This window comes from Nicotiana sylvestris, chromosome 6 (assembly GCF_000393655.2).
Source record: "Nicotiana sylvestris chromosome 6, ASM39365v2, whole genome shotgun sequence".
Lineage (NCBI taxonomy): Eukaryota > Viridiplantae > Streptophyta > Magnoliopsida > Solanales > Solanaceae > Nicotiana > Nicotiana sylvestris.
Window position 1 is genome coordinate 56,457,791 of NC_091062.1, and position 12,795 is coordinate 56,470,585.

General features: G+C 42.9%; 2 protein-coding genes across 2 annotated transcripts; both read left to right on the plus strand.

The window, feature by feature from the left end:
* Positions 1-4,648: 4,648 nt before the first annotated feature.
* LOC138870648 (uncharacterized) lies at positions 4,649-5,791 on the plus strand. The gene has a single exon (XM_070148473.1). The coding sequence runs from the start codon at positions 4,649-4,651 to the stop codon at positions 5,789-5,791; it is 1,143 nt and encodes a 380-aa protein (XP_070004574.1).
* Positions 5,792-5,815: 24 nt separating this feature from the next.
* Positions 5,816-6,766, plus strand: LOC104249281 (uncharacterized). Its single transcript, XM_009805675.1, has one exon. The coding sequence runs from the start codon at positions 5,816-5,818 to the stop codon at positions 6,764-6,766; it is 951 nt and encodes a 316-aa protein (XP_009803977.1).
* Positions 6,767-12,795: the final 6,029 nt, after the last annotated feature.

Below are 12,795 nucleotides of genomic sequence, written 5' to 3' on the forward strand. Positions count from 1 at the left end.
GGCATTCTTGCAAATGAAACCACTGCTCCGGCATATCTGCCTGATTGCTTGTTGAATAGCTTGAAAATCAGGCAAGGAGAAAGCTCGGTATTAATACTAATAAATGTATTCGTAGTTGCTTTCCATAGATTCCTGGGGTCCAGATGCAAACAAGAACTTGGTGTGATTTTTAATTGAGTAGAATATCAAATTCTTTCTATGTCACGACACGAAATCCAAACCAAGGAGTCGTAATAATGTCTAACACCGCTTACTACGCAAGCTAACACTTAACAATAATAAGAGATACCAAACTAACATTATACAACGTAAATCATAGATAAATGTAAAATTCAGAAATTACATAAAAAGTCTAAAGCAATACAACTGTTTAATGACCTCCCAAGACTGCTATCACTGTGTGCATGATTTTCTAAGGAGTACTAAATATAGAGTCTGAAATAAAGAACAACACTGCCTGATACAATACATAGCAACAGGGATAAGGAAGGTGACTCTAGAGTCTGCGAACGGAATGCAACACTACCTCGAGTCTCCCAGACATCCAAATTAGTCACCCTCGGAACACCGCTACGATCATAGCTAGAATTTGCACAAGAAGTGCAGAAGTGTAGTATGAGCACAACTGACCCCATATACTCAGTAAGTGCCGAGCCTAATCCTCACGAGGTAGTGACGAGGCTAAGACGAAGCTAAGACAAGACATCTACTATATAGACTCGAACAATTAATAAAAAAGAGAAATAACTATTGTGGCGACAAAAGAAATAGCAAGAAGAAGTAAGAGGAATAGTGAAATAATCAACTAAGGGAAATAACGATTCTATTTTCTCAATTAACAGAACCAAACCTTTCATAACATCTCAAATCCAAGAGAATGAAACGATAACCATGAAATAACATAGCCAAGTCCACAAATCCGCATAATAAAAGCAAAGAGGAAAAGATATCATATCAAATAGCACGACAATACCTCTCATTTCACCAAGCACGGAAACTCCTTTATATATATATATATCACTCTTCCTCACAAGCACGGAAACACCTTTTGTGCAATGGTAATAATACCATGGAAATACTCTTTGTGTATAATTACTCTTCCTTACAAGTACAGAATCACCCTTCGAGCAATCACTCTTTCACACCAAGCATATATAAAACAGTACCAAGCAATGTAAGAAGTATAAACAGTATCAAGAAGAGTGATTAAGCAAAATATACCACGTGAGAAATAATCACAACCTTTGCACTGTTAAACGAACCAATATCTCAAAAACCATGTGCACGGTGAAATTTGGGAGGCTGATTTCTCCTCGACTGAATACCTCGAAGGGTGATCCCAGAAGTCCGGGATCTCAAGCCAGTTACTTCCCTCAATATCGGTCGGTACCCTGCCAAAGATGGTGTCGACTAAAGCCCCGACGAATGCAGGAATCTCCCGAGGAATGCACCTGGGGTCGATCAGGTCTATTCAAGTGGCTCGACATCAGCCCACGCGTACATCGCAAAGCTAGCCGGTTGTCCCATCCTATTTCTTTTATCACGCAACGTATCTTGTAGGAAGTTGGGACTTCCCCCTTTCTATAAAAAGGGAGTCGCTAACACCCTGTAAAGGCAGATCTCCAACCATTCTACTCAAGTGCAATAATATCTTCTCTCTCCTTCTCCTCTCTAACTCTCTTGCCCTCACTGGATCGAAACCATTTAGCTTTTATTGCCTTCTTGCCTGTTCTTTGTTTATCACTTGGTACTGGCCCAAAGTCACCTTAACATCCATTGCCTTCTTACTTGTTCTTCATTATATTACTTAATATTGGCCGTGAAGAGCCTTGTTTAATTATATCCTCAACTGTTATGTCATTTCCGATAGCTCGAGCTCGACCCTGACGTCGACCCCGAGGTCCCCCATCGACTAGACCTATACCCGGGCAGCAGGCCCTTCGGTTCAATTACTATCCCGTTTTAGCTTGCATTTCGTCATTAAACTCCTTATTATTAGCATCAACTGCTCTAATAACTAGCTCGGGAATATATCACGTATTTTTAGAATCCCATTTATAAATCTAATTGTTGTTACCATTTTCACGGTAAACAGTTTGGCGCCAACCGTGAAGCTAAAAATAATAGTGATTATTTTCTTGCTGGTTTCATTGCATAAACGCACATTATCTTTCACACTTTTTCTTGTCCAAGATCCTTTGATTTCAGGTCAAAATGTCTGGCTCGGTAAACGGAGTCGAGAACGACAACCTCGAAAATCACGGGAAAAATGGCGTGGTTGTCCTGGTCGCCGGAGCACTACTACAGAATCCCGATAACGCGTCCGGACCAATTCTAGCGGGCACGGATTCACATTACGCACAACAAGTCGACGAAACTTCTCACCCCAATAGGAGCATACGGCACAACGACAGACAGGAAGCTCAGAAAACCCCGTCCCGGGAAGAATAGGAAGTTAGCCTTCATGTTATTTTTGAAATGTTGCAGGCACAGCAACTGGCCATTGCCCAGTTGCAAAGTCAACCGAAGACTCCCAGCACAGTGGCACCAGAGATAGCTCCCCTCGCCGAGCAAGTACCCGAAAGATCAAGCAATAATGGGTCGGTGGTAGACCCCGCCATAGTGAAGATGATCGAGGACCTCACCAAAAGGATCGAATCAGGTGAGAAGATGATTGCAGCCAATGATAAAAAGGTCTAGACCTACAACTCTAGGGTGGATCAGATCCCGGGAGCACACCCGGTCCTGAAAGGTTAGGATTCGAAGAAGTTCATACAGAGGCCGTTCCCCGAGGAAGTGGCCCCAAAGCCCATTCCTAAAAAGTTCAGAATGCCGGAACTCCCTAAGTACAACGGTACCACCGACCCCAACGAACACGTTACTGCCTATACCTATGCAGTATAAGGTAACAATATAAAGAATGACGAGATCGAGTCCGTAGTGCTGAAAAAATTTAGAGAAATGCTCTCGAAGGGGGGGGGATGATGTGGTATCACAACTTGGCTCCCAACTCCATAGATTCATTCGCCATGTTAGCAGACTCCTTCATAAAAGCACATGCTGGAGCCTGATGTGTCGGAGAATTTCGGCACATTTCAATACTAATTGCTTAGATTTTAGCTTGTTTTAATGCAATTATCTCCGTTACTTATGTAGTTTTGTTGTTTCTACAGTACATAAGGATTGAGAACCCAAGAACATGGAAATGGAAGCAAAAAGATAAGAAAAGAGCAAAATGTAGCAAAAATGCTGGTCTGTGATACACTATGCGATTGCAGATCAGACATGCGAACCGCAGAATGCACGTCAAATCGAAAACAAAAGTAGAGATCTGGGTTAAATCTCAAGTCAAGAATGTGGTCCATTATGCGAACGCAGAACCAACATGCGAGCCGCAGAGTGAACCGCAAACCAACCATGAAGGTAACTGAAGGACGAAGATGCGATGCAAAATGCGATCGCATTTCTGCAATGCGATCCGCATAATTGGAATGCGAAGAAGACCTGTAAACTAGGGTTCTAGTCTGCGATGAGGATGTTCAAGATGCGGACCGCATACATGCTCTGCGACAAGAATGCGATCGCATATCAGACCTGAAAGGGCATTTTTGTCCGTTTTCTGTCCCGATTTTGAGTCCACTATAAATAGTTTTATGATGTCTTTATGGGCTCATCTTGTCTAGTCTTTGAACTACATTCCAAGACATTAATATTCCTCACTTTTGGAAGCTTTTGGGTGAAGATTCTCTACTTTGTAAGCTTTTATGACATTAAATACTCTTTGGTTTTTGTATTGTAGTATGAGTAGCTAACTTTAAATACTAAGGTTGTGGACCCTAAATGGGTGTTATGCTAATGAGTGTTTAACATTGAATATATATATAATGATTGGTTGATATTTGTTTACTTCTCATTCTTCATTTATTGTTGAAGGTTGCAAACATTAACAAGTGCCATTAAATTCTTGCTTTGCTTGGGAAAGTGGGTTAGAATTTGCTAGAAGTAAATATCAATGACTCAAGGCTTTAAACCTTGTTTAATAGAATCGCTTAGGAATAAGTGGGTTTTACTTGGCATATATTGATGGTTCTAAATTGCAACTCTTTTATATTTGGGAAAATTATAAAGAGGAAATACTACCCAACTATTGGAAAATATTGGGTAGTCACTTAGACATCATTTGCATATCAAAAGAACCTTCCATTAGAAATATATCATATTAACACCGATAAGCATTATACTCCATTAAAGGGGACACAACCTTGGTTTCTTTAATCCAATTAATTACTCTATAAATATTCCAATTAGTTGATACTTCCAAACAAACTCAATTCATACTCTTGTTACTATAAAACCATTCTCTTGTTACTGTTAACCGAATAGAGATACGACTTTAGTCGAGCAACAAACTATAAGAGTAACCTTTTCACACCTATTCCCTGTGGGATTCGACCCCAACCTTGTTGGGTTATTATATTTTACACCGACCGCCTTACACTATTTATTAAAGTATAATTTGAGCGAATCAAATTTTGGCACCGTTGCCGGGGAATAAGGTTTTGAAATTACTATTTAATGTGTACTTTACTTAACGTCTATTTCTATTCCATCACGCTTTGCTTGCTTTGCTTGGTGTTGATAGGAAAACATGTCTGAATATGGTGATGATGCGGAGACAGAAATGGGAGAGAATCCTTTCGTAGACATCGAGGAGTACATTGAGGATACTAACGCCATTGTACCGCCAGCTGTTGGAGCTGCAACATTTAAAGTGGAACACGGTCTAATTCTGATGCTCAAGGCAGAAGGATTTTTCAGAAACTCCACAGATGATGATCCAACACAACACCTTAGGAATTTCTTGGGTGTGTGTGCAATGCACAAACAAAATAATGTCTCTGACGATGCCTTGAGGTTGAGATGCTTCAAGTATTCTCTAGCCGGGGATGCGAGGAAATGGCTCCAGAATCTGCCACCCAACTCTATCCATTCTTGGCCCAAACTTGTCCGGGCATTTTTGTCCAAGTGGTTCCCGCAGAGCAAAAAGTCTGAGTTGCGGGATAAGATTTTCTTCTTCAAGCAGATACAGGGAGAGCAGTTGCATGAGGCATGGGATCGCTTCAAATTATACTTGGTGAGGTCTCCAAACCACGGTTTTCCGGATTCCATGTTGTTGGAAAATTTTTATATGGGTTTGGATCCCATGAACCAAGCCATCGCCAAGAATGCAGCCGACAGATCTTTCATGGACAAATCATTTGCAAGAGTGACACAAATCTTGGACAAAATGGCAAAGCACAACCAAGCATGGCATTCAGAGGATACTACCGGAGGAATCTCATATGGCTCTCCTTCCTTGAGCAACTTAATCAAGGAAAATCAAGAGAGGGATCAAGTGATTGCCAGGCTTGCAACAAATGTAAATGTGCTAACAAAGATGTTTATCGAGAATCAAACAAAGAAAGTGAATGCAGTGGAAGATGTCCAACCCATCTTAGATGAAAATTTTGAGGAAGCAAATTATATCAACAACCCTCAAGGAGGGTGTCAAAGTCAACCCTACCATGGTCAAGGGCAACAAAGCCAGTGGAGGCCAAACCCGCAAGGGCAAGGCCACCAACAATGGAGAAATGATCAAGGTAACTCACATCAAGGAAATTGGAACAACAACAACTTTGCAAACCGGAGCTCCAACCCGTATGTTCCCCCAAAAGGTCATTATGCAAATCAAGGGTCGTCAAGTGAGTCAAAGTTAGAAAGCATGCTTGAAAGAGTATTGCAAAACCAATAAAAGTCTGACGCGTCCATGAGAAACATGACCGAAGTTGTTGGCTCTCACACCGCATCTATCCAAAAGTTAGAGATGCAAATGAGAGACCTTTCAAGAGAGCAAAACCCAAAGGAAAAAGGGCAACTTCTTAGTGATACCATTGCGAACCCGAAGAGTGGTGGAAGTGGCTCAACTTCTCACGTCATGGAAATAACTACTAGAAGTGGGAAGGTTTTACGAGGTGACATTAAGCAAGAGGTTGTTGGGGAAGAAGCCAAACAAGAAGTTGAAGCAGAAGAGCAAGGGGTTGTTGAAGTTGAAAGGGTGCCGGAAAAAGAGAAGGTGCAGGAAGTGAACCAAGAAGGGGTGAAGGAAAAGGAGAAGGAGACATCAAAAGCTCCACCTCCTATTCCTAGACCTCCTTCGCCTTTTCCTCAAAGACTTATTAGAAGGGTTGATGATAGCAAGATTGAGAAATTCTATGATATTCTAAAGCAATTGTCGGTGAGCATTCCATTCTTGGAGGCTTTTCAAGAAATGCCGGGGTTTGCCAAATATTTGAAGGATTTGATCACCAAAAATAGGACCACAAAGAATGAGATGGTAAACATGACTCACCGGGTTAGCTCTATTATTGCCACAAGACCTGTCCAAAAGAAAGAGGATCCGAGAGCATTTACTATTCCATGCACTATCGGGGAGCGTGACTTTGCAAAAGCCCTTTGTGACAATGGGGCTAGCATCAACTTGATGCCACTTGCCATCTACAAGCAAGCGAGATTAGGGATGCCGAGGCCAACAAGCATGAGGTTACAAATGGCCGATCGATCTATTAAGCGACCAGTAGGAATTGTTGATGATGTGATTGTGAAAGTTGGAAAATTCCATTTGCACGCCGACTTTGTAATTCTTGACTGTGCTGTTGATAAAGAGATCCCTATCATCTTGGGGATACCATTCCGAACCACGGGAAGAGCACTCATGGATTCGGAGTGAAATGAAATTAAGTTCCGGGTGAATGATGAAGAAGTCACATTTCAAGCGAGCAAAGGTATGAAATTACCCCATGAGTATGAGAGCATTTCAGTGATAGATGTGGTTGATGAGGTTGAAGATGCCGTCGAATTGAAAATGGAAGAACAATGCCTTGGTGAGGCATTGGCGGCTATCTTGTTAAACTTTGATGGTGAGGACATGGATGGGTACATGGAGTCGGTAAAGGCATTGGAGGGTCTTGGATCCTATACTTACACTCCGGCAAAGCTTTCTCTTGACTTGGAGAATAGGGACACACCTCCCGCCAAGCCATCAATCATTGAGACACCATAACTAGAGCTCAAGCCTCTCCCACCGCACTTAAGGTATAAATTTCTTGGCTCTAATGATACTTTACCCGTAATTGTTTCGTCTTTGCTAAATGATGTGCAGGTAAACCAATTGTTGGAAGTCTTGAAAGAACATAGGCAAGCCATTGGATGGACCATTGTGGACATTCGTGGAATCCCCGCGGGAATTTGTGAACATAAAATCCAATTGGAGAGCGAAACAAAGCCAAGTGTGGAACATCAAAGGCGGTTGAACCCGTCAATGCAAGAGGTAGTAAAGAAGGAGATTATCAAGTGGTTGGATGCCTGGGTAGTTTACCCCATTGCCGACAGTTCGTGGGTGAGCCCAGTACAATGTGTGCCAAAAAAGGGTGGCATGACCATGATCGAAAATGAGAAGAATGAGCTCATTCCAACGTGAATTGTGACCGGATGGCGAGTTTGTATGGACTATCGGAAACTTAACAGTGCTACTTGCAAGGACCACTTCCCTATGCCTTTTATTGATCAAATGCTTGATCGGCTAGCAGGGAGGTCATTTTATTGTTTCCTTGATGGTTACTCCGGCTATAATCAAATCAACATCGCTTTGGAAGATCAAGAGAAAACTACGTTCACTTGCCCGTATGGCACTTTTGCTTTTAGCCGGATGCCATTTGGCTTGTGCAATGCTCCGACCACTTTCCAAAGGTGTATGATGTCCATCTTCTCCGACATGGTTGAAGACTTTCTTGAAGTCTTCATGGATGATTTCTCGGTGGTTGGTGATTCGTTTGAGCATTGTCTTAACAATCTTAGACAAGTGCTTAAGTGATGCGAAGAGACCAACCTTGTGCTAAATTGGGAGAAGTATCACTTCATGGTTGACGAAGGCATTGTGCTTGGGTACAAAATTTCAAAGCATGGTATTGAAGTCGACCGGGCAAAGATTGAGATTATTTCTAAGCTTCCTCCACCGAACTCCGTGAAAGGTGTTAGAAGTTTTCTAGGGCATGCCGGGTTTTATAGGCGCTTCATCAAGGACTTTTCCAAAATTGCTAACCGCATGTGCAAACTCCTCGAAAAGGATGCCAAGTTTGTGTTTGATGAGAACTGTCTTAAAGCTTTTGAGGAGTTAAAGCAAAGGCTCACCACGACACCCATTATTGTCACGCCCAATTGTTCACTTCCTTTAGAGCTCATGTGTGACACCAGTGGTGTAGCCATTGGAGAAATGCTTTGCCAACGTCACAACACAGTTCTCCACCCGGTGTACTATGCAAGTAAAACTCTCAATGGGGCACAAATGAACTACACGGTAACTGAGCAAGAGCTTCTTGCTATTGTGTATGCTTTTGAAAAATTCCGGGCTTATTTGTTGGGGTCCAAGGTGGTGGTATACACTGATCATGCGGCTCTTCGATATCTCATGGCAAAGAAGGATGCAAAGACTAGATTAATTCGATGGGTCTTGTTGTTGCAAGAATTTGACTTCGAAGTCAAAGATCACAAGGGAACTCAAAATCAAGTGGCGGATCATTTGTCAAGGCTTGAGGAAGCAGGGAGACCACAAGGAGATCTTGAAATCAACGATGCATTCCCTGATGAGCAAATATTGACATTATCTAGCACTTTTGCTCCTTGGTATGCCGATATTGCTAACTACTTGGTTAGTGACCTTATCCCGGACGGATTGGAATCTTATCAAAGAAAGAAGTTTTTGAGAGACTGCCGACAATACTATTGGGAGGAACCATACTTGTTCCGTGTTTGTGCTGACAATATTATTAGAAGGTGTGTTTCCGAAGAAGAGGTTATGCCAATTCTCAAGGCATGCCATGACTCACCGGTTGGGGGTCATCATGGAGGAAATCGGACGACGGCTAAAGTTCTTGAATGTGGGTATTATTGGCCTTCCATCTACCATGATGACAATCAGATGGTCAAGGCTTGCGACCAATGTCAATGACAAGTTTCAATCTCCAAGAGGCATGAAATGCCAATGCACTTTGTGATGGAGATAGAGATCTTTGACGTGTGGGGAATCGACTTCATGGGCCCCTTTGTAAGTTCTTGCGGGATGAAATACATCTTGGTAGCTGTGGACTACATGTCCAAATGGGTTGAAGAAGTTGCCTTACCAAACAATGAGGCATGGAGTGTGACCGCTTTCTTGAAGAAAAACATATTCACTCGGTTTGGCACTCCTAGAGCCATCCTTAGTGACGGTGGATCTCATTTTTGTAACAAGGTATTCTCGGGGCTGCTTGAGAAGTATGGCGTAAAGCATAAGGTGGCCACACCTTATCATCCACAGTCAAGTGGTCAAGTTGAGGTTTCCAACTGGGAGATCAAGAGCATTCTAGAAAAAACTGCGAACGCAAATAGGACCGACTGGTCAAGGAAGCTAGATGATGCATTGTGGGCATACCGCACGGCCTACAAAACCCCTATTGGTACTTCTCCTTATCGGCTAGTCTTTGGTAAAGCATGTCATCTACCCATGGAATTGGAACACAAAGCTATGTGGGCGTTGAAAAGGCTGAACTTAGATTGGGCTGAAGCTGCAAATTTGAGGTTAACACAACTCAATGAAATGGAGGAATTCTGGTTCCATGCTTATGAAAGTGCAGCTGTGTACAAAGAACGGATGAAGTTTGTCCATGATAAGAAGATCTTGAAAAGAGAGTTCAAGACGGGTGATTTGGTCTTGCTCTTTAACTCAAGACTCAAATTGTTTCCGGGCAAGCTTAAATCAAAATGGTCCGGTCCATTCAAAGTGGTCAATGCCTCTCCTTATAGAGCGGTGGAATTAGAATCAACAGATGGGTCCCGGACATTCAAGGTAAATGGCCAACGCATCAAGCACTACTTGGGCACTGATGGAGAAAAACATTTGGTGGAGTAGCTGGCTCTCAAAGATGGTCCATGCCGGACCATTGAGTGAAACCAAAGGAACATCAACTTCGTCGTGTCGCGACGTTAAATCAAGCGCTTCATGGGAGGCAACCCATGTGTGGTAACACTCTTTTGTTCTATGAATTTTTTGTTTTTGATAGATAGATTTATTTGAGCAATTTAAAGTGTGTGTTAGAGTGCAGGGGGTTCAAAAGATCACAACAATTATTACGAATGCATAAAAAGTGGAAGAAAAACCACTAGGTGAATTCTGCTGCACAAATGCGGTCGCATTTTAGCTATGCGGACCGCACTCTGACTGCATACCTAAGCAGAGATTTGGGTTAAAATTGTGGTTGAAAATGTGGTGAGGTGGTGCATTATGCAGTCCACATTTAATTTATGCGACCGCATTTTGCACCGCATTTGCCTCCCTTTAGCTAGGTCCTTAACCTCATCGCATAACACACATGCGGTCGCACTGTGTGTTATGCGGTGTCCTATCCATCGTAGAATTGACAAGGTAAGTCTGCATAACCCTCTCGTCTCTCACTCAGTTAAAACAAAACAAAAAAAAAAAGAAAAAAGGGGGGAAGAACACGAACGGACTTCGAACCAAATCAAGCTCAAATTGTGTACAACCAAAGGACTCCATTTGTCACACTCATTGTCCCAATCTTCAAACTCTGCTGGTATGTACCCGTTTCTCCCTCATTTTATCTTTGATTTCCACTGTAGGTTCAAAGATTTTTCATTAAAATCATGTGCAAAAATGTGTTTAGATGCTTGTGTAGTTGCTTCTCTGTAGTGTAGATGCTTTTGGGTTGAAAATAATTTGGGGTACCTGGTAAAATGAAATAGGACCGCCATTGTTGAAAGCTTGGGTGACCTGTGTAGAAGAAGGAATCTGCGGCCCGCATTGTGAAAATACGGTCCGCATTTTGGCCGCACAACTAAACCCTAAATCTTCTGAAGAAGATGATGAAATGCGGTGTCTTTGCGATCGCAGATTTGACATGCGGACCGCAAATTCACTGCAGAGTGATACAGGGATTTCAGTTTTGAACCATATAGCCATGTCAATTCTGCGATGGTTATGCGTTCCGCATAGTAGTTATGCGACCACATAACTCACCGCAGAATGAGACCACCAGTTGAGACTACAAGATCTGCGACAAGTCTGCGGTCCGCATTATGGTTTTGCGATCGCAGACCCAATCACATTTTCTTTCTTGCTTTTGATTCGTCTGTATCTTCTCCATATTGTTAATGATGTCACTCACTCTTCACCATTGTGCAGATATGGGTCAAAAGAGACGCTCATCAAAGCAGGCTTCCACTAGTAAGCGATCGCGGATAGAGGACAACATGCCGAGCCCCTCCCAGTCTGAGGCGGAGGAGCTCAGGCCCTCAATCAATATAGAGGCTGAAGAGAGAAGGAAATGAGGTAAAGATTTCCAGCTCCGATTTGGGGTTGATGGGTCCAGGGAGGTATTTAGAAAAAGGCTCACAAAGCGCAAAATCCTGGGCGAGAAATAATTGAGCTTGAACGGGCTCAAAGACAAATACCCCCATATCCTGGAAAACATAAAAACACGGAGATGGGAGAACTTCACTGAGCCACCCACGGATTACAATGAGACCCTTGTGAGGGAATTCTATGCATCCTATGGGGCCTCCAGGACGAAATACCACAAACGCAACAAAGTATTCACCGACCAAGTGCTTGTACGGGGAAAGACTGTTTTCTGCAACATTGAGGCCCTTAATGAGTTTTACTTCAAAGGATAGAGAGCAGGCACAACTGAGTACACTGAAAAATTCAAAAATAAGGAGAATGAATGTGGATGGATTGCCTCAGTGATAGCAAAAGGGACTCCCGCTTGGGTTGATCCTCAACACAAGATATATAAGGAAGATCTCACGAGAGAGGGTCGCTACTGGCTCGGTTTTGTCACTTCTCGGTTGGTACCAACTCAAAATGAAACTGAAATAGCCATCGAGAAGGCCCTTCTGATTGCTTGCATCATGACTTGTATCAAGATAGATGTGGGAGCGTTGATCTTCCAAGAAATAGGGATCCGAGCAATGCAGCATGCAACTTCACTTCCTTTCCCTTTCCTGATCACAACTCTGTGTAAAGCTGTGAAAGTTCCCATCCTGCCAACTGATAAAACTGGAAAGGAAACGAGGGATATTGATATCACACGTATCATGGATATCTCTCGTATCACTATTGCTGCTGCCCCATCACAGGTTCAGGTCCAAGATCCGATTGATCTAGAGCACAGTGACTCCCAGACACCAGTGACTCCTCAGGTTACAGTGGCCCCCACATCCACTTCCGAGCCTGCTTCTCAGTCCACCACTGTCCAGCCTGCCATCACCATTCCTGCTGTCTTGAAGCTTGGTCTACTAGCTCAGCATGCCAATGCCAAAGTACATCAGCTTTTGAAGACATTGCCAAATCTAATCAAACAAGCCCTGATGCCCATGCAATCCTCAGTGACGACCCTCCAATAGCAACAATCAAAATATGAGGATCGTCTATAGCAACTTGAGTTGAGGGTGGAGAAGATAGAGCGGGGTGAATTTAGTGGGTTGCCTGGACTCAAGAAGGAGGTTGCTTCTATGAAGATCGAGCTCTAAAAGATGCAGAACTTGGAGTTCGATCTATCATCCCTCCTTCCCACAGATGGTGATCAGGTGACAGGCACAGCACCTCCGGACTTAGGTCTTGACTTCACTGCATTGATGACTAATACTGCCCCTCTTATTGCCGGAGCTTCCTAGCCTAAAGCCCCTCTGGCCCATATTGTGATC